The 22911-nt window shown below is 37.5% G+C and overlaps 1 protein-coding gene across 1 annotated transcript in view; it reads left to right on the forward strand.

Moving 5' to 3' along the window:
• Window positions 1-22096, forward strand: part of COL25A1 (collagen type XXV alpha 1 chain) — a 604312-nt gene extending 582216 nt beyond the window's left edge. The window contains 5 exon segments of the mRNA XM_043971186.1: window positions 651-704; window positions 4372-4425; window positions 10201-10278; window positions 13459-13497; window positions 16758-22096. Of these exon segments, the coding sequence (XP_043827121.1) occupies window positions 651-704; window positions 4372-4425; window positions 10201-10278; window positions 13459-13497; window positions 16758-16760 (228 nt within the window). The 3' untranslated portion in view covers window positions 16761-22096.
• The last annotated feature ends 815 nt before the right edge of the window (window positions 22097-22911 follow it).

Raw genomic sequence — 22911 nt, forward strand, 5'->3', positions numbered from 1 at the left:
ATATTTTAGTTAGAGATTAATAATAATAATCAGTATTAGTAATTAGTAATATTAGCTGTGTGACTTAACCAGTAAGTACCTTTGGCAATTCTCTAAGATTCTAAGTTCCTGACCTGTGTTCACAGAAGGTGTCCTCTGGATTAATGGAATCTCAGGCCTGGATCTTCCTAAAACAAGACAAAACCCAGACCTTGGACAATGTCTAACAAGGGAGATTAATAGTTTTTAAATGCCCTTTGAAAGAAGCAACAAATTTATATCACTAATAGAAGATATCAGAATATTTCATCTTTGCATTTATAATAAACTAACAAATAGTGGGGGAAGTCCACACTGTAATAGGAAATTCAATTACAATATTTTAGACCAATAAGGTCTTTGACACAGCTGATGGGAGCCAGCTACCATAGGACCTTCACCTGTGTGAATAACACACCTGGGATGTTAGTAAAGTATGTTCTGTGTATTACAATTGTGAGTTACTAATAATAAATTATTTGAAATGACCAGCTGAAACCATTACTCTGGGATTTTGACAGGATGGAATAGGTAAACTTCAAATAGAAATTTTAAGGCTAGGCTATTACAAAAATAAAGTATGTGTATATGTATCTGATTGTTTTTTATTGTATCAATATTATTTATTTTAGGGTGAAAAGGGAGCTGTGGGAGAGCCTGGACCCAGAGGACCTTATGGTTTGCCTGTGAGTTGACTGTAACTTTCATTAGTCTATACCTTGATGAAATGTCACTTATTTTCCCAATCATTTCCTTGAGCAGCAGAATAATCATTTAAGGAAAGCAGTAATCATCTGAAATACAGCCATAAATATGCCTTTTTCTTTCAGCAATACCATTATTCTTTCTTGAATTCCTGTGTACACATGGTAATTTTCTATTTCCTGATCTGGAAGGCAACACATGCATGTACACACACACGTGCACATGCACACACATACACACAGAATGGAAAATACCACAGACTGGAACAAACCAGGGTAATGTACAATCCAGGGTTCAAGTTGTTTCTAATTCTTCACTTGTAGCATTTGATTTGACTAGGTGCTCATCACTAGAAGTTCAGTGCATAAAAATTAGATGCAGAAATTCTAACCAAGAAATTAGAATTTAACAGCTTTACTACTCAGTTTATTTTATCCACTTGGTTATAAAAGAAACTAACATTGAATAGCATTAAGCATGTTATTCAATATGTTGTATATTTTATACAACAGTATTATCACTTTAAAAAATCAGTTTTTCCAAAATTGTTGATGGCAATGCTCATTTCTCCATTTCTGTCTTGTGGTGGGCCCTGGACATCAGAAGGCACAGTTCTCACAGCTCCCAGAGGCTTGAATATAGCCTTTGCCTGGCCCCACAGACTCCAGTGACTCACTACAAATGTGAAGAAAAATTATCCTTAGAATAAGAAGTGGTCCCTTGTCTGTCTTTTCATTGCTCTTATGAAAATTCTCAGGCACATGGAAATAGAAGTATAAAGCAAACAATGATATTTATATAACCATAGTTGATAAGAACATTTTCTTTAAATTATTGATATAATATAAACATATTGCTAAAATATAATCAAGTTTTTAATGGTTGTTTTGCTCTACATATATCTCCCTTCTTTTTAAATTAAAAAACAAACAAGGGGCTGCTAGGTGGCGCAATGGATAGAGCACCAGCCCTGGAGTCAGGAGTACCTGAGTTCAAATCCAGCCACAGACCTTAACACTTACTAGTTGTGTGACCCTGGACAAGTCACTTAACCCCAATTGCCTCACTAAAAAAAAAAAAAAACTAATAATAATAAATAAATAAATAATGCGAGCCTTTGTTTTAAAAAAAAAAAAAAAACAGAACTTAAACTATGACCTAAACACATTCTGATTTTGAAGTGAATTACCAAGTGATTAGTAGGTAGAGTCAAAGCAGACTTCTTGCTGAAATTGACACTGGAATTGACACTGAACTTGACATTGGAAGTATATTGTTTTAGTAGTATAAACTATACTATGAGAAAGGATGGATTACTGGGCAACCATGTTGTGATTTCTTTTCTTTGGCCAGTATTTATTTACAAAATCTGCTTAAAAGTAACATTTTAAAAAGTTTCTCTCTTCATATTCTTTTCATTTACAACGAGACCAGAAGAGTGTCTTGAACACAGTATAACATTTAGCGGTGACACATGCTTCACTGTGAAGAAGCTAGAATCGTACTAATTTAGAAGCAACTAGAAGGTGCAATGGTTAGAGTACAGGGCTTCGAGACAGGAAGACCTTAATTCAAATCCTGCCTCTCAAAGTTATAAGCTATATCTCTTTACTGATATCTGCCTTAGTTTTCTGTAAAAATGGGGCTTAGAAAAGAACCTACCCCCCAGGGAGGATCAAATGAGGTAACATTTGTCAAGCACTTTACAAAATTTAAAGCACTATATAAATACTAGCTATGAAAGAAGCATTAAGGGAGCAGCTAGGTGGCACAGTGAATAAAGCACAGGCCCTGGATTCAGGAGGACCTGAGTTCAAATTCGGCCTCACACACGTGACAATTACTAGCTGTGTGACCTTGGGCAAGTCACTTAACCCTCACTGCCCTGCAAAAAAACAAAAACAAACAAAAAAAGAAGCATTAAGAAGCACATATGCTCAGAATTTACATGGCTTTAAAATGACTGGTTTTCCCTCATAAAATCAACTCCTGGAATAATGACTTAGGTACCAAACTTCAGAGAGAAAAAAAGTTCAGTCAGTTTGATCCCTGAACATCATGAAAATCCAATCAATCTTTAATAAGAAAGTGGGGAACATTTGTAGGAATATTTTTCACTTGACCAGTGGATGAAACCAAAAAACCAAAAAACCCAACTTCTATACTTCCAATGTAGTTATTTTGATACTTGTGTGCTCACTTGCTAACACAAACATCCTGAGTAGGATGTGCCTTGAGTAGGGAAACAGTAGCCTAAGCTTAGGAACAATAATGTAGCTCATATGGTTCTTTGGCAGGGAAAGGATGGAGAACCTGGTCTTGATGTAAGTAAAACTTACAAGGAACATATTCCTATTGAATAACTAGTGTGCTTCATAGCTATAACAGCATGGATATTGCTTGGATATTTACCATTCACTATGCATACTAGAGAGTGCTGTGAAATGTATTACAAGTGTTTGTGTGTAATGAATGTAGGACAAGGACACAATCAGGGGAGAAAGTTAATGTAGGGTAGTAAATCGTAACATTTTAAAATTACTTTCCCAAATAGAAATGATACCATGGAAAAACAGCTAGATTTGGAGTTAAAAGACTTGAATTTAGGGGCAGCTAGGTGGCACAGTGAATAGAGCACTGGCCCTGGATTCAGGAGTACCTGAGTTCAGATCTGGCCTCAGACACTTAACACTTACTAGCTGTGTGACCCTGGGCAAGTCACTTAACCCTAATTGCCTCACTTAAAAAAAAAAAAAGACTTGAATTTAACTCCAAGCCCTGCCACTTAATAATCACAACTTCTATGGGCCTAAATTTCCTAATCTGGAAGTGAGGGGGTTGGACTAGATAAATTCTGAGGTTCCTCCCAATTCTTCATCCACAATCCAGTGATTGAAAATTAGTGCTTAGCACACAGAATTGACTAGGTTAAATCGAATGGTGTTGAAACGAAATGAAAGAATATTACTTATGATTTCCCTGCTGTAGTCAGAGCCAGGTTATGTAATAAATACAAATACTGCTCACATGTGGTGATTCTAAGTTGTTTATGTAGTTTCTGCCATTATTAATATCATTATTAATTATAATTAACATTATTAACAATAATAGTTGACATATATATTGTTTTAAGATTTACAAAGCTTTATCTCAAGGATTCTTCTGTTTCCTCTTAATCCAATCTTAACCTAAATTGTATGTTAACCATGAATGTCTCCAGAGTCCAGCATTTATACCAGGCCCTATACGAGGAACTGGGAATACAAAGACAAAAATGAAACAATCTCTGTCCTAAAGGAGTTTACATTCTATTGAATACATTATTTGAAAGATTATGAAGAAGCCAGGAAGCTGCTAGAATTCATTGAAAAGCATCATACAGAAGCTAAAGGGAATTTGGAGAAGTCAAGGAAATCAATCAGACTTGCATAAAGGGTTTGTCCAGTTGCTAACTTTGAAAACCTTAAAGCATTTTAGTAGTGTCAGCTATTGTTGTTATTAATTTGATCTGGAAGTTTCTTGGAATACTCTTAACTACTTCTACGTCTGGAGAAAAACAATAAATCTGAATATTTCCCCATCATCATTGTCACACATTAAACCAATGGATATTGTTGGTTTTGTTTGTTGTTCTTTTTTTTCCTACAGGGTTTTCCTGGTCCTCGAGGAGAGAAGGGTGATTTAGGAGAGAAGGGAGAAAAGGTGACCTCTACATTGCTGGCCTTTGCTTCATTTTGTTGCATCCCATTTCATCCATTCCTTCTTGTTTTTCCAGCCTCATAACTGTCTCATATGCTTAATCTTTTCCTCATCCTTTGTGCCAAAAATAAGCAGACACCAAATAACCTAGAATCAAGACTCAAAGGAAGATGAGAGAATCCTGTGTCGCCAACAGTTGTTTATGTTGTCTCTGATGAAGGATAGATTTTAACTCCTGTTGTCCTCATCAGACCTTTTCACCAGGCTTTGCTGTGGGAGACAGGCACAAATTCTGGCAAACGAAGGCTAATGACATTGACTAGGTCATTGAATGGAGTTAAATTGTACCCTTCAGTGATGTTTTTCTAGCATAGCTCCCATTTACCTTCATGACATGAACCTGTGCATGAAAGAGAAGAGGCCTACTTCAATTTTTCTTCTCTTTTTCACATAGGGAAAGTAAGAAGCAGGCTGGGTAATTGTTTTACCCTAAATTATAAAATTAGTTTGTGTTGGATTAGGAATTGGGCTCTCCCACTTTCTGAAGCTTAAATGAAAAATATGAGGGGGTTTTTTTGGGGGCAATGAGGGTTAAGTGACTTGCCCAAGGTCACACAGCTAGTAACTGTCAGGTGTCTGAGGCTGGATTTAAACTCAGGTCCTCCTGAATCCAGGGCCGGTGCTTTATCCACCGCACCACCTAGCTGCCCCCCCAAAAATATGAGTTTTTAAATGAGAAAGTATAAGTGTTTTATAGTTGATATGATCAGGTTCCACATTGCTGATATCAGAATCAGGCTTTAGAAATCCAAATAGCAGAGAGAAGTTTTCATGACTTTATCTGTCACGGATAGCAACACATGTAGTATCAGTAAACTGTTCAAAAATAGTCTATATTAATAGTGCAGAGAAGGTGGAAGACAGTTTGTGTTTTGCCTTATCCTGACATCAGTAGCATTTGTAACAGCATTAACTGTTTAAAAAAGGGGAAAAAAGAATTATGAATTGGGAAACATGATATTTACCTTTTCTTTTTCTGGCAGTACTGTTTCAGTTGCAGTATTGAATCACTGTAGTTTAACTGTGGATACATGTGTGTAGCTGTCCACTACTAGTACTGCATTTTATTCAACAGGCCAATGTTACCAGGGGCCACCAGGGACACTGGCCCTGGTGAGTGAATGAGTGAGTGAGTGTGTGTGTGTGTGTGTGTGTGTGTGTGTGTGTGTGTGTATCACTGGATTTCAGACAGTAATAAATTAAACTAAAAAGACCCAGAAAGTAAATGTTAGAGAATTAAAAGAAACTCAGATTTTTTTTCCTTTTTCACATTTTTATTTATCCTATCATTTTATGTTCCAGAACCAAAAAGTTAACCTGCCTATAAATATAGATGTCTAGTTTAATTTGCAACTGTTCACAGAGAAAGTAGTCATCGTAGTGAAAGATTAGCTAACTTAAAACATAATGTTCAATCCTCTAACCTAAAATAAGCATACAAATAATTAGCACATTTATGGCTCTTTAAGGATTACAAAGCATTTTCTATATTTCTTATTGGAGCCTCATAACAACCCTGGGAGATGGATGCTAATTTAAAGATTTCCTTATTTAGAAAATAAAATTAAGAGTTTAATTTTTTAAACTGAAAATATTTTTCAAAAGGCTAGACCTGGGTTCAAGACCTGGCTCTGATATACTAAGTTATTTGACTAGTGGCAAGTCACTGAACCTTTCAATGCCCCAGTCAACTCTGAAAGACAAATTACCTTCATATTACACATTGCTATTAAACAGCTCTGAGTTTTTTTAGTTTTGTTTTTTGGGCCAGGCAATGAGGGTTAAGTGACTTGCCCAGGGTCACACAGCTAGCAAGAGTCAAGTGTCTGAGGCCGAATTTGAACTCAGGTCCTCCTGAATCCAGGGTCAGTGCTCTATCCACTGCGCCACCTAGCTGCCCTCACAGCTCTGAATTCTTGTTCACAAATTATTCTGTAGGACTAAACCAAGATAGCAAGGGTGATTACAACAAGATGTGAAGTAATCTCAGAGAAAAGAGACTATTTTACTTTGCATTATAAAAATTACTCCTCTATTCCCTTAAGTCATGGATTTAATTGTTTTACAACTTAAAAATTTTTTTACCTGAACAGTACAACTGTCTATCTACATTATTAGAGAAATTTTCCACACCAGAAGATTCTCCAAACTGATGGAGGAAAGGAGACAAGGAGACATACACTGAGTATATATACCCATAGATATAGCCAATCCATATTATTAATTAATGAGCTGATAAAATATGTATATATACACATACGTATAGGTACCTTTGATCTGATCTTGGCATCTAGATTTATTTTTACCCTGGGTACCCCAGGGAGGAAAATAATAGTATTTTATAAAACAAATCTTTGAATTAGGATGTATATCGGTCACTTGTAAATAAATGTAAATAGTCTCTACTTTCTGGGATTAATTCATATCCTGTTCTAATCTTTCGTACCATTCAATCCTCTGGAGCAATTTAAGCCCCTACACTCATAATTGATTAATGCAGAGTTAACTATATAGAATGGCTAATTGATGCAGAGTAAAAAGTGACTTAAGCTTACTATACTGCTTAACTGTATATGCTTTAGCTTTTAATTATGATAGATAAATAATATCCACAATGATGGTACCACAGAATATCCCAACAGCAACTCCTCATAATGATCATACTGTAAATTTTAGAGCTCATCAGGACCTCAGGAACCATCTAAAATAACCCTTGCATTTTATGAAAAGAAGAAACTGAAGACCAGAGAGGTGAACAGACTTGTCCAGGTTCACATAGGCAGTAAATATCAGAGCTGGGATTGAACTCAAGTGTTTTCACTTCAGTGTGTATGCTATCTGGCAATTAATAAAATCTATTCATAGCTAAAAGTGGGCATTAGGAACCAGGATTTCCCACTTTCTGAAGTTTAAATGAAAAAGCATGTTAGATATAAATGCCCAGGTATATATGTTAACAATTTCATGGTAAAATAAAACCTAAGAGATGGAAACAAATGGGTACTTTCAAAAGTACCCATTGCCATTTTAAACAAATGTCTTTTAACAACAGAACTATTACATTTTTTTAAATGAACTATTACATTTTTAAAAATGCATATAAGTGTGTATATTTGGTGTGAAGGATGAAATAACTCAGCTTTCAGGCAGCTAGGTGGTGTGCCTGGACACTAGTGCCTAAAGTGCTGCCCTTGTAGTCAAGAAGATTCGTCTGGCCTCAGATGCTTATTGTCTATGTGATCCTGGGCAAGTCACTTTATCCTGTTTACTTCAGTTCCTCATCTGTAAAATGTCAGTATCTTTGTCAAGAAAACCCAAATGGGGTCATAGAGTTAGACATGATTGAAAAATGACTGAATAAATAGTCTTAGAAAGTTGCTTTTAAACGGCTGAGAGGTCAAAAGTAGAGGTAGGACTTGGACCCAGGTCTTCCTGGCTCTTTTTCCACTTTGCTGTACTAAATAAAATAGCACCTGCTAAAGGACATGCATTCATTTTGCAAGACTGAACAGTCTTAAAACGTTCCTCCCGTTATACTTACTTGGTCTATCGGCTTTCCAAATGACCCAGCCTGTTAGGCCTGTCTTTGTTCACAGCCAACTGAGTCTCACAGAATTTCTCATCTCTCCCCCACATTAGAGTAAAATGATTGGACACCTTTTGAGGAATCCTTTTTGGTGCCCAGGAACCAGACAAGGAGCTTTCCACTCCCCTTCTGGCAGAATTAATGCATATGCTTGGAGGTTTCTCTTGTGCTGCCCATGCATATGTTTTTCTTTGATGCGTCTGATTATTTGCTTCAGCATTTATTTTTTAAGCTTAATTTCATTATATAGCCTGACTACAAAATGAATGCACTCATCTAAATGTAGAATTCATTATATTTTGTGTTCTCCTTTAAATACTGATTCACCTTATAAGTTATTTTAAAGTGTTAAAAGCTGCCTCTGCCCTGCAGATAGGTTATCTTTGTGTGTTTGCCTTGGTGAGAACTGTTGACTATTTACTGGCTATGCTTCCCTATCCAGAGGTGCATTCTTTCCTTTTCCTCTCTTTGCTGCCTTTCCTGAAAATTCCTCCATCCAAACAGTCCTTCTTGCCAATTAAATTTCCTACCACCTCTACCTTGACAGCTGATACTAATTTCCTATGGCTACTATTCCACCTCATAATCATTCTGACTCCTCCATTTTTTAGTATTAGTACCACTGAGTCCACCTTGCTTTTCCTATTTTAAACAAAACGACTTTTGCTTTTGCTGAATTGGGAGTAAGCTGGAAACTCGTTTACCACTGTGATCATCTGGCAAAGGATCAATAAGGAAATAAACTGGAAAAAAAACACAACACAACAAAACCCTGAGACTTGTAAACATTCCAGACCTTTAACTGGCCTTCAGAAAAATAAATAAATAAAAAGAAAGCATTTTCAGTGACCATTCATAACAGCCACACCAGCTTTCGGGCAGAGGATCCCATTGTTTATAGGGTCCATATATTTTAAGATGGCAAACAATTTTTAGATGGCCTTATGATACCAACACTTGAAAAACAAAGCATCTTGCATCATTTCTGAAAGCTAGAGGCTATAAGCTTTCTTCCTCATATCACTACATTAGCATGACCTCAGTCTGCTATTTCAAGGTTAAAAATGTCCATGCCCACTAGCGAGATGAGTTCAACAAAGGAGCCCACCTCCCTGAGAACTTCATTTGCCACAATTAGGGAGCCCTTCTGAGACCTGCTTTGCTTTTTGCACCTGACAAGACTGCCCCATTATTGTTTATGTCAGCCCAGCTAGGCTATGTATCACTGAAACATCTCATCCTTGAGAGTGCTGAGGATGGAGTAAACAGCAGTACTGTCCTTCTGCTTTGTCAGTCAGTCAGTTCTCCAACTCAGGACTGCTCAAATCTCTCAAACCCTGTTCTCCCCCCCCCCCCCCAGGACTCATCCGGACAGCTCGTGTGGTCTGCTAATACAATTGGGTTTTCCACACATTCTTCATCCTAACCAGAACAGAGTGGTAAATGTTTGTTTAGGCTTATGTTGGCTAAAACTGTCTTTCAAACCAATATTTTTTAACCACCACTGCCCCCAAAATGAAATATCTGTTTTATCCAAACTATTGTGTCCACAGGGGGAAAAGGGAAAGAAAGGCAAAAAGGGGCCCAAAGGGGAGAAAGGAGAACAGGGTGCCCCTGGATTAGATGCACCTTGCCCGTTGGTATGTCTATTCATAGAAGTCTGTCCTGATGTCTAGCATAAAATAAGAGATAGAATAAAAACAACAGGAGAGGAGCAAACTGGATGTATCTTGCTGCAGTCACTTATTACAAATGTTAATCAGTCCTAGGGAGCCTGCTGTAATAAGTCACAAGATCTTTTCTTCTCAAGACTAGTACTTTGAGTATATTAATCCTAAAGAACTGATTTTAAAGTGGACCCCCCAAGCCCACAGTTAAGACTGAAAGAGAAGACAGTATAAGCTGAACGACATCTCAATGTGGTGCTTTAAAAAAAAGGGAAGTCCTTTAAAAGACTAACCTCTTCATGGGTTTCCCAGGGCTCTTTCCCATCCACCAACTATTGAAAGCTACTCCAGAATTGCTCCTCTCCTGGTCTTTTATGGCTACAAACTCTTGTTTTCTTCAGCAGCTTCAGTGCTTAAAGACATTTCTTTTGTCAGTAATGTTACAAGTTAATCTTCACCAAACAGGGATTCCGTGGAGTTAAGGGGGAAAAAGGGGAGCCGGGTCAGCCTGGCCTGGATGGGCTCGATGCCCCTTGCCAATTGGTACAGTATTTCTCTTTCCTACCAACCCTGCATGTGATTCCTTTGTGTGATCACATATCAGTCTCTAGCAATGTAAAGCAAGCCTTTCTGAAGCAAGCTTTACATGTTCAACATATTCACATGCATGTGCATGGTTCATTTGGCTCCTCCAGAGACTAATCCAAGATGAAGAGAGCCAGTGTGGAGTTCTGGTCGTTTTGTTTTTTTAATCCGTGAATGTGAATGAACTCCCTGGTCTTTTGCTCACACTCGACATGGCCTCTGTATGTCTGTGCCTTTAAAATAGGTCATCAACTTATTACATATGATTTAATATTTTATTTCATTTGCTTTGTTTTATCCCTTTCAGCAAACCCACTTTACCAGTGATTTCTTCAGATTTCAGTCTTCCACATCTCACTCCAAATTTCTGGATTTCATTGAACTCCCTGATTCCCTACAGGGAGAAAATTAAAAGAATTTTCTTTATAGATAGGTGGCATAGTAGATCGAATGTCAGACTTACAGTAAGAAAGACCTGAGTCTAAATCTTGCCAACTAGTTGTGAGATGCTGGACAAGTCCCTTCCCTTTTCTCTGTCTCTGGCTGAAGTTGGGGACCCTTAAGGTCCTTTCCAGATCTAAGCCTATGATCCCAACTTCCCAAGGATAGAAAACCACCTCATATGAATAATTTTTTTTTTTTTTTTAGTGAGGCAATTGGGGTTATGTGACTTGCCCAGGGTCACACAGCTAGTTAAGTGTTAAGTGTCTGAGGCCAGATTTGAACTCAGGTACTCCTGACTCCAGGGCCAGTGCTCTATCCACTGCGCCATCTAGCTGCCCCATATGAATAAAATTTTTAAAAAATTTTTAAAAGGTCCGCCTACAGTTTGCAAAGAAAGCCTCTTCTGATATAATCCTAGTTCTTGATAACAACTAGAGAATGTTTGCTTGCTCTATCTTTTTTCCTTACTAAACTTCTCAGTCTGGACCTTAATACTAAATTAGTTCTAGGTTCATTGACATGCAATTTGCTGAGCATCTTCTTGTCTAGTCCTTGATATGTATGGCTCATGAGAACGGAGGGCCCAGGAAGAAACTTTTCACCTACAATCCCAGCTAAAAAGGGAACTTGGCCCCAAAGTTCTACTTAATTCTCACCGGACCGCATCTCACACCCTTCCATGTCAGGAATTTCAGATCTCCATGTTCCTGGAAGTTTATCAGAAAGTGTTCATATTCCCCTCCGAAACAAAGATGTTCATCTTCTTTTCTTTCCCTGCCTCACTAGTCTAGCTGGTCCATTGAAGGAGGATCTAGTATGAGCAGATTCTCTTGGTCAGTGGAGCCCATAATGGAACAAAAATCTCCTCTTCTACCTAAGCCAGGACTCTCTGACTTGGGCCTCCCTAGTTCTAAGACCTCCCAGATAAGCCCACTCTTGCTTCCCAAGATTGGCTGAGCTAATCCTTTGGACCTGTGGTCCAAAGAGCTGGGTGTTCTTTTCATCATCCCCCACCTCAAGGGTGATAAGTCTGGGGCCTCCTCTGCCCTTCTCAGGATTAATCTGACAGACTAATGTTGTTAGCATTATTACATATCAACGTTAATAATGAAACAGCAACATAGTCTCTCTGACCCCCAAAATTGGCAGGGTCATTTCATCATCCTTCTAAAGATGATAATGGTCTGCCACTCAAATACCTTGCTCTCTTTTTTGGTTAACATTTCCAATTTAATAATTTCTCCTTTTACAACTTACTTGACAGAGTCCACAGCACTTCCTTACTCTATGTTAACATGAACTCCAATTCCTCTTTATATACTAAAATTCTTTTGTTGATCCTTTTCCTGGTACCAATATGGCAATGCTAAAAATTTCCCCCCATATCCATAGATATTTTTAAGGATTTTGGTGTTTTTTTTATTTTTCTTTTAAAAGAAGAGTATTTATATTTCCTGAATTCTCCTATTTTATAATTAGGTTGGAGATTATACCTGGTATGCATGTCATTGTATGATTTGTTATCTAAGCACGCTTTTGTAAAGGTGAATGTTCTGAAGATTAGATTTTTTCATAATAAAACATATTAATTCTCTCCTTAGAGAATTATAATTTAAAATTGCCCTGTATTTTCTTTTGTTTGCTTTGGATCCATGGTTATCTTTCACGAGAAACGCACAAGCATGCTTTCATAATATACCAAATGTTATGGTCTTGGTAATACCATTTGTATCTGGAGCATGTCTACACTTATAAGTAGAATGGGTTTTGTAATAGGAAAAAAAGTTCCCCGCATACTAAAAGTTAGATGGCTTCTCAGTCAAATTTAATAAATAAGAAAACTACTAAGCTTCTAATAGATGGGGGTGCTGTGCTCTATCCAAAGTGTACAAACAGCAGTGTGCTAAGCCAGTTTTACAACTGGCTCTCTAAGGAAGAATGTCCACCTACACTTTTACATTTGATCTGAATTATTTCAATTTTATCCATCACCTTCTCAAGTTTAAGTTAATGAAAAAATAAATCAAACCTGATTTTTAGCATTTGCCAATTTCTAAGATGGAAATGCTCACACTGAAAAATTAACAATTGGCTCTCCCAAGACAAGTTCAAACTCGCTCTAGCACACCCCTGTATAGTTAAAGATTGGTGAATCGAATTCTTTGACTGCAACATGACTTTTAATTCAATTAAGTGAATAGGTTCTACTGTGATTGATGACCAAAAAAGGGAAAAAATAAAATGAAAGGAAGTATGCTGTGAATTATAAGCTTCAGATAGAAATGACAAAACATTGATCATTTATCTTTATCATGCATAGACTATTCTGATCAGATAAATAAATTGGAAGCTTAATAAAGATCATGAAAAGATAAGCATAGCTGCAATACAGCACTTGATATTTTAAAATACTAAAATTTGTCCATTTCTTAGTGTGCTTTTCAAAATAGTTATAGTTCAGTTGATTTTGTTAAGCTACAGCCATTCCCTCTCTAGACAAAATTTAAATTCCCCTCATCTGAAATGAAATGGTATGCACTACTTTAAGAAATCCTAGTAAAACTATAAAGGCAGAAGTATAGAATCAAATTTTAGGGTTAGAGCATCCATTGTTGAAGCCTTTGAGTATTAACTATGAAGTTCTTTACTCTTTGGGAATACTGAGGAATGTCCTTTTTGTTCTCCTTCGAACAGGGGCCAGATGGATTACCGATGCCTGGGTGTTGGCAAAAGGTAAGAGCAAGGGAGTATTTCTGTTACGATGCCCTTTCCCTTTGTTTTGATGTGGACTAAATCTTTCTGGACCTTTTCATGCATTTTAAAGCAACCTTCAGGAAAGTCAGATCAGAAACAAGCATGAAACTCCGTCTCTTCTGAGAGATGCCATTATGTAATCTTGTTCAGGCATGTATTAAGCAGGGATATAAAGCAGTCCTTGATTACCAATTATATTCATTCTGAACTACCCTTGGTCATGGAAAGGGGCAGTCCACTGTTTGCTTCTCCCACAACATTTCTCTGACTAAAATATTCCCAATTTCTGTCCTTTTATATATGCATAACAGCAGTGGGTAAAACATTGCTTAGATAAATCACTGAGTCTGAAAATGGTAGAATTCTATCAGTCCGATTTATAAAGCAGAGCAGGAAGATCTAAAGGTTTCCCCTTGAATGTTACATTGATTGTTGGACAGAAGTCAGGTGAGCTGGAAGGGACCTCAGAATTCATCTAATCCAACCCCTCATTTTACAGATGAGGTCACTGAGGCCCAGTAAGGTTAATTAATTTACTCAAGTTCATTTGGTAGCAGGTGGCAAAGTCAAACTTCCAGAGCCAAACTTTATAATACTACAGCACACTATTTATTATATAGTGACACTCATTTTGTCTATTATTACAAGAAAAGATGCTGACTCTTAATTGGAATTGTTTTGAAAACTGATTGTGCTGACTTGCTTAACCTGAAAGCACTGTTTAGTTTGGGGGCAGATGGGCATAGAGTGAGGAACACTAGAGTTCCAGTGCGGTTTGCCTGTAAAATAAGGTAGGGAAGCCTGCCATATCTTTGCCAAGAAAACTCCAAATGGGAAGAACTGGACATGACTGAAATGACACAATAGTACTGCCAACTAAAGCCACTCCTCATCATTTAAGCTTTTTGAGGGGCAGGGGTGTGGGTGGGGGTTAATGAGGGTTAAGTGACTTGCCCAGGGTCACACAGCTAGTAAGTGTCAGGTGTCTGAGGCCAGATTTGAACTCAGGTTCTCCTGAATCCAGGGCTGGTGCTTTATCCACTGCGCCCTCTAGCTGCCCCTGCACTCCTTATCATTTAAAAGAAGGTCTCTGAGCTTCTAGGACTTTGAGGTAGCTTGGTGGCAAAGTAGTAAGAATGTTGGACCTGGAATTAGGAAGAACTTCAAATTCAGTTTCAAATACTTACTAGCTGTGTAGCTCCTAGTTCCTGAGCAAGTTGTTTAGCATCAGTTTCCTTATCTTTAAAAGCGATAATAATAGCAATAATAGCAGTAATAGCCCAGGGTTGAGTTTTTTTTTGTAAACTTTGCAATTCAGAAATCATCTTTTTGCCCTCAGTCACCACTGTCTGGGCAAACTGCTCCAACAAATATGTTGGGCTTAGCTAAATGTGCATGGACAATATCCAAAACAGCTTCTGTTTCAGGTCTGTGTCCTAGCCAGACTTTACATACATAGAATGTTTGCTTCTACTTGAGATCTTGCACCTTTGAAAACAAAAAGGACTCAGAGTAGATGCAGGCTTCCCAAAGTCCTTCTTTTTCATTTGTAGTACCCACCTGATGCTGGTGTTCTTTCCAAAGAATAATTTCACTAAATTCTTTGTAAAGTTAATGTGGATACATGTAAAACGCAAACCAGAATAAATACACTTTTTAAGCCATTTAATAAAATGTAATTTTCTGGATAGATTTGAAGAAGGCTGCTTTTATCCAACTTTCTCTGTTCCTTCTGCACATTAGTCTTTGGAATACAAAACATTCATCATCTGTCACTATAAAGTAGTATAAAGTAGAACAGGAAGAAAATTTAAAGGCTGAGCTTTTCTCTCCAGCTTGGCAGGACAAACCAGAGGGAACAGGCATTTCACTAAGTATTATCTTCAAGAACCCAGGGCTTCTTCCATACCATGAGAAGGTACCAAAGTTGGACTTGAATTGGACAGTCATTGTAAAAGGGGATATCCACTAATTAGACAGTAACTATGGGAATAGAAACAGAGCCTTGGATTGGTTCAAGATTCTCATCTCACCAATCCCACCTCTGACTGTGTATGGGGCATTAAACCTGTTAGTCCCTTACAGCCTTGTTGCTATCATGTCATTCTGCTCTCTCTCCAAGTTTCAGAAAATACTCTATCCCCAGAGAGACCTGTTCAGTCTTCAATATATGCTCAGGCCAGGCTGGTGATGGCTTCTGGTTTGCTGAGAATTTTAGGATGCTTTGAGGGGATTTTTAAAACTTAGAAGATCAGAACCTTGTAGGAAGTGGGATTTGAAGGAAGTTAAGGAAGCCAAAATGAGGAGGCATGAGAAGATTCAGGCAGTCACAAGCCTCCACTGTGAATGAAGCCACACAGGATAAAATTGTCACATCCTTCCAAATAGATCAAACGATCATAGATTTCAAGCTAGAAGGGACCTTAGAGGTAAAGTCAAACTACCAGATTTTACAAATGAAGAGACTAAGATATAGTTGTTAACTCATTTGCTCAACTAAGTGGCTGAGACAGGGTTTGAACTCACATTTTCGTGACTGCAACTCCAGTACTTTGCTATGCTGTCTATATGAGTCTAATGACTCCATAAGTTAGAGGCTAAAAAAGGATGTTTTCATTACAAACTACTCAGTGGCAAAAAGATAAGCCATCTGTGGATGGCAGATGTTTTCATAGCTCCCTACAGGGCGAGGCTAACATAGTAAAGGGCTGGACACAGAATATATTCAGCAGTTTGGGTTTTGAAACAGGATTTCATTAGTAGTCATCTTGTTGTTCTGTTCTTTCAGTCATGTCCAACACTTTGTGACCCCAATTGGGGTTTTCTTTGCAAAGCTACATGGTTTTTCATCTCCTTCTGCAGCTCATTTTACAGATGAAGAAACTGAAGCAAACAGAGTTCAGTGTCTGAGGTCAGATTTGAACTCAGGAAGATGAGTTTTCCTGACTTAGGACTGGCACAGTGCCAACTAGCTGCCCATAGTAATAATAGCTCACATTTATAGAGTGCTTTAAGTTTTACAAAGGGCTTTACAGATTTTATCTCGTTTTATCCTCACAACAACCCTGGGAGATAAATTTTACAAATGTATGCTCTCTTAAAGAGGAAGTCTCCTCTGGAAGTCATCCAACTGATAAACAATGGTCTCTATTCTCTCATTTGTTTTGTTCACTAAGTTTTCCATGGCTTATTTTCCAGACTACTAATATTACTTATTGTTTTTGTTTGTTTCCCTGCAGTGATGAATCTAACCTTACAAGCATGAAGTTGTGTATATAATGCTCTACATTTTGTATTTATAGTTGAAAAATGAAATATAGATTTTACAAGTCTGAGATATGTTTACATGTATCTGCTTCTACCTGTTTGAATTGGTCCATATGTATATCTTTTCTTCACTTACATCTGAAGTTAGGCAGTATAGGCAACCATGTGGGAAAAAAAACATGAAAACACCTAGATTGAGAACTCTCTGGTATGACAACATGTAGCCATGTGAACATAGCAGAGAAAGAGAGTGATCGTGCCTGCCATGATTTGCCCTTCCATTGGACTCCCATGGATAATAAATTCCATGAACTAGTAGTTTACATGAAATTGTGACCAAATATGGACTAAAAGCTATGAAATGTATGGTACTGACTGATTGTATGTAGAGCTGAATGTCTTCTTATCCACATTCACCTGGCCACCACCATTGACCCTTATCTGTTGAGATAAACTAAAAGAGCATGAAGTGTGTGCCCAACCTGCTTGTCGGATGCTAACCTGCTGCTTGCTGACACCTTTGATCCCAGTCACTGAACTTTTTTGTTCCTTTTGTCATTCCCAAGGGGGTCACACCGTGGCTTATTGCCAAAAAAAGATAAGGCCATCAAGCAAGAATGCACAAAAGGTCTTGTATTTTGAGGGAGCTGCAGTCCTGACTGCAGAGCAACAGCTTCCAGTTTTGTGGGGTCCCATAGGCCACCTTGGTTGAAAGCACAAGGTGCCAGGCCTGTTGCCCACCAACAGTTTTCCTTGTACCGCTCCTGGCAGTGAAGACGTGCAAGGAGGACAAGTTCAACATCACACGCTGTCTCTTGTGTGACCGAGTAAGGAAGAGGTTTAAAAAGGAGAACAAAGAAGTTTTTAATTTAAAATAAATTTAAAGAAAAAAGAATTCCACAGCTGAAACCATGGGTGGTTTGGAGAGATGGCAGAGATGTCCAGTGGTTCTTCTGGGGTAGGAGACATTTGAAACAAGAGACCTCCTCTCAGAGGAATAAGACAACTGGCGGTCACAATGTTGCACAATAGGGTTGCTAAAGAAAGGACAGGCCTTGATGAAGAGAAGTCAAAATCACACACTCTCCTACAGTATAAAGTGGCCAAGTTCATCTGGACAGTCCATGCTGCAACGTGATTGGACAGTGTATTTTTTTGAGAAACAATCCATGTTGAACCTTTCCTGCAGGGTTTTGGAAATGGATGATATTTTCATTTCTTTTGTTTGTTTGTTTTGTTTTTTTTTTACTTTAGTCACCACCTTGCCCCCCTCCCAAGTATATGTTTATTTGTTTCCATTTTCTTTTACATTTCTTGTGACCAATTTTTAAGCGCTGGAAGTCCTTCAAATCACATGAGCCTATTTCTAAAACCATTACTTTTTTTTTTTAACTTTGAGTATTCTCATACTCAAAAAAAACTGGTCTCTGTCCTCCAACACTGTGACGGGGTTGGCCTGCAGTGACTGTCCTTTTGAAGACAGCTGGGAAGAGCCAAAGAAGAAGAGAGACTCAGACTCCTGATTTTGTTAACTTTTAAGCATCCAAATGGTGCATTTTGATCATTTCAGTGCTTTCCTAATGACTTTCTTTCATATGGTAAATATATATATATATATGTAAGGTCACTCCTTGCCTGAAACAAGGCTCCGGGCACCTCTAACAGTGCAGAATTGCTTTATATTCCTTATGGTTCTATTTAGAGCTAAGCTTTGTCTATATTCAGATTCTTTTATAATTATGGTTACATACCTGAATGTTTGTCTTATCCACAGACCAAATCTGAACTATCAGGAAGATGTCAGAGATAGAGCTGCTCTTTCATAAATGGAGCATCTGTTTCCACCTATTTGTCCTCAAACCCCTAACCATCTCAGGCTGTCTATTTCTTGGATGCTTTGAAAGGGAAATGTTTTCCTGGCTATTCAAAATGGAAAGGTTACTTCAAAACAAGTCTCAGTAGAGGAAGATCGCTACTTTGGAGCCATGCTGTAATTCAGATCCCCTCCTGAGTGTGTGTCCTTTCATGGGGAAGTTCCCATTCCATGCACACATTTTCAATAACCCAAAGGAAAAACAGATGATCTCCACCTCACTTTTAATTCAGTTGTCAACATTTCAGAGGGGATCCTTGATCTCTCTTTTGCAATATGTTGATTGCATGATCAATCATACCAAATGTCTTTTTTCGTTTTGTCTTGTTTTTCCCCCTACCCCTTTTATTCTTCAGTGACTTCTTTCCAGGGTGGACAGGGCAGGGTAATCAAACTACTGGATGAATTCATCCTATTGGTAACAATTTCAGTAACATTCCACCGGGGAGGCCTGTCCAGCATTCTTGGGAGTCTTTGAAGAGCAACATCTAAACTTCTGTGCTATGACTTAAGTTAGGATGGAGGGGACTTCAGTGAATGGGGCAAAGAGGTCCTTCTTTGTCTGAAGCAATTTGTCTTAAGCCAATGTTGAACAGAGCCCTAAAGAGACTAGAGCTCTGGAGTCTTTAAGAAAATAGCTGTAAGAATAAGAATGTGGTAGAGAGATTTCATCCTTGTTATTTATTTTCTTTCTTTTTCTCTTATAGAAACAGATAAATTACTTTTTTTTGCATAGATTCAAAACAGAACGCAAAGAAACTTTTCTTGGGAAAGCCTCCATTGGGATGGTCTTCAATAAAGTTTTTTTTTTCCTTTTTTAGTTTTTAAGTTTTATGGGGCCGTTCCAACATATACAGTTTTGTAACTTATATAATAATTCTGGTTTTTATTCAATGAACAAAGGAAGCTGTGAACCTGATTTCTGTGTACTTGGGAATATGACCAAAGGTACTTCTTAGCCCAGGAAGAAAACCTAGTATATAAACATAAAGTACACCTGGAGGTCAAACTCAAATTCTCATCCAAAACTTTTCTTTCCAATCTGTAAATGTGGAAAACTTCTTTGTCTTGCAAGAAAAGATGTAGTTATCCATTTCACTGACTGGAGAAGTTCTATTAATGTCAGGGTCTCTTTATATGACTTGAAGTGTGATCTAATGGGTTAGTCATGCAGATTTTGGAAAGATGCCTATTTTCTTTGTATATCTTTTTTGTTCATGATAGTGATATTGGAGGGAATTGGTGGAACACATAAGAAGTTTTAAATATAAAAGTCAGGCTTAGTCTAATTATAAAAAGAAAGAATCCTTTGAAAACACAGAACTGGATGTCTTATCTTTAAAACTATTTTGACCTTGTTTTAGTGCTAATATATTATTTTTCTTGGAAGAGCAGAGAGAGGAAGTAAAGTCCATCATGGGCCATGTTTTGTGTACTTGGCAGCCTTCTAGCTTTGTGTCCTTGGCTAGCTTTGGAGTAGGAGAAGAGGGGAATCCTTTTAAAATGGAAAGACTTGCAGTGATGAGGGTTCAATGACTGGCCGTCTCAACTGCCACAATTTAATTTGCCTGAATTTACATAGAATGTGCATCCTCTCACTTAGTGGTTTAGCTTATTTCTTATTTTTTATATTCATTTATCAGTTTTCACACTAACCCCAGTCAATTATAATAACAGAGTTATTGGCCCCTGTCTAGAGGGGCTAAGTTGACATGTACTACCTACCCTTAAACACAGGACACAAATATTTTCTCTGGTTTTCAGTTATCTTAGTCTCAATCTAGTTTGAGGAAACACCCCCCCCCCTTTTTTCTTTGGATGTTTATGGAAAATTAATCTATGACAAGTTCTTGGTGCTATACACAAACATCCTTTCTTTTTTCCTTTCTTTTTGGTGAATTTCTCAGCAGTCTCCTGATGAGACAGGAAGTACCTGTATATATTTTTGACAATAACAAAAGTGTGTGTATAAATGCAAGTTTGGAAAATGGTCAAATCGGCATGGCTGCAACTATGAAAATATTGCGTGTAGCATTTTGAAGTGTTTGATCCCCTCTAAACTCATTCTTTATCTTGCTGATGTAGTATGAAAAGTTGAAATTCTCATTTTCTAGTTTTATATTATTAAAAGTATGACCCTATTCAGAAATGGGTTGTTTCTGTTCTGCTGTTTGGGCACCTTCCAATAAATGAAAACATTATGGTGGACAAACAGATACCAGCATTTAAGGCTTCATTAGCTCTACTGCTTGGTGATCAAATTACTTGTTTGGTTCTTATCAGCAAGTCTTCAAGATTATCTACGAGAGAGTCCTTTGATCTCTATAATGTCTTACTTTCTTTTTCTTTTTTTTTTTAAACTAAAAACTTTGGTACCTCTAGTGATGTGGTTCTGAGTGGGAACCCATAGTTAGAATTGTTAGTTTTAATGATATGATGTGTGTTGCAATTAAAATAGTACATCTGAGGTATTATTAATATTTATAAGCATTTATTGCAATCCTGCTAACTTATTAGGAAAGTAAGGATGCTACCATTTCCCTTGAAGCTTTGCCTTTGAGATCCATGGTAGGAAATCACACCTAACTTGAATTTCTGGTGCAGTTTTGTACCAACACAGTATAGAAGGAATAGCATAAAAATAATGCCCTTTTAAAAAGCTAATCATGATGGTAGATACTTGGTGAACTTACTCAACCCAGAACTTCATTTGTTTAATGTTTAACCAAAAATTATCAGACTTTCTTATAATGCAGTTGGTACTTGCACACATCTCAGAAATATTAGATTCATGGAAGATGTTTTACATATTGTTAACACTTTTGTGGATATTTTTATTATTGTACATGTTTGGGAAAGTAGAATACTGTGCAACTCATTAACATTTGTAAAAGATGTAGCTGACCATCTTTTTCCTTTGGAAAATATATTTTTCTTTGTATTTTCACTTTTTAAAAGTTCATCAATACGTGCAGTTATTTTTGTATTACAGAAGACAAGTGATTTCATCAATAGACAGGAGAAAAATGCAAAAAGTATTTTGGCAAGCTTTATGGTTGAAACTTATAGACCAGTCTCATGATATTGATTATATTAAGAATATGTTGTGTGTTATCACTGTAAATATGACACAAATCTGGATTTCCCCATTATGTAAATAATATCAAAGTTGCATTTTGGTGATTTATTTTATCTCATTGTAACCTTGATGTCTTACTTTGCTAAATCAGGAAAAAAAAAACCAGCATGGGTTTGATTTTTGGTTTGAAAATATTGCCTTGATTTTTCATTTTCCATTTTCCATTGTTTTATTTGAGGTTTTTTTTTAATTGTCTAGGGGGTCCCTAGTTTGTGAGAAGTTGATCTTCAGAATTATTTTTACACTATTTATGACTTATTTTCATAATGTAAAAAGTGTGTAATTATTAAAATCTTAATCCAAACATAGACATTGGTTTCTCTTAAGTTCCGTACTCTTTATAAAATCTGTTAAAAAAAAAATGGTGATGTTATTCCTTCACTTAAAGCAGTGATTTGCAGTGTGGATCTGAGACTTCAGGTCTGTTCCATGCTGGTGAAAGCTTGAGCTTTCTTGAGCTGTGTGTGTTTTGCACATCCCTTTAAGAGCAGATTTTAACCCTGGGCCACAAATTCAAGGGACTGGTGAGAATCAACAAGATGTATTCCCAATGAAGCTAGCATGCACTCAGGGAAATAAGACTGGGCATCTTACCACTGCATGCCTCAGACAGCTTGGGTGTTACTCAGACACAATAGATTGTCCTGCTGATTTTTCTCCCACTTCTATAAGCCAGCTTTTGGCATACAGAGTAAATCTATAAAAAAACTGCTAGCTAAGTGGTTCGCCGCAATATTGGGGTAAGGAAGGAGACCGGCAGCCTCCCTCAAAACAGAACAAGATTTATTTTAACAAGAACAAACTGAAAAAACAAAACAAAACACAAACAGGATCAGTAGGATCAAGGGAAAGGAAATAAAATGGGGAAAGGGAAATTATAATAACTGAAAAAATACCACTGCCCAGGAATCAGCTGAAAAATACGTAGCAGAACACCTGTAGCTTTCCAGTTTCCACCTCGAATGCCCAATTCTCCTCCCCCAAACCTAGAAACAACCCACACAGCCCCAGCCAATGGGATGGCCGCTCTGACAGTCACATGACTGCCCTCACTAGGCTTCCAATCATTATAATTTTGCCAGGCCCGTGTAGGCGTCCGAGAGTGGTGGTGATG

The sequence above is a fragment of the Dromiciops gliroides genome, chromosome 6 (genome assembly GCF_019393635.1).
Source record: "Dromiciops gliroides isolate mDroGli1 chromosome 6, mDroGli1.pri, whole genome shotgun sequence".
Lineage (NCBI taxonomy): Eukaryota > Metazoa > Chordata > Mammalia > Microbiotheria > Microbiotheriidae > Dromiciops > Dromiciops gliroides.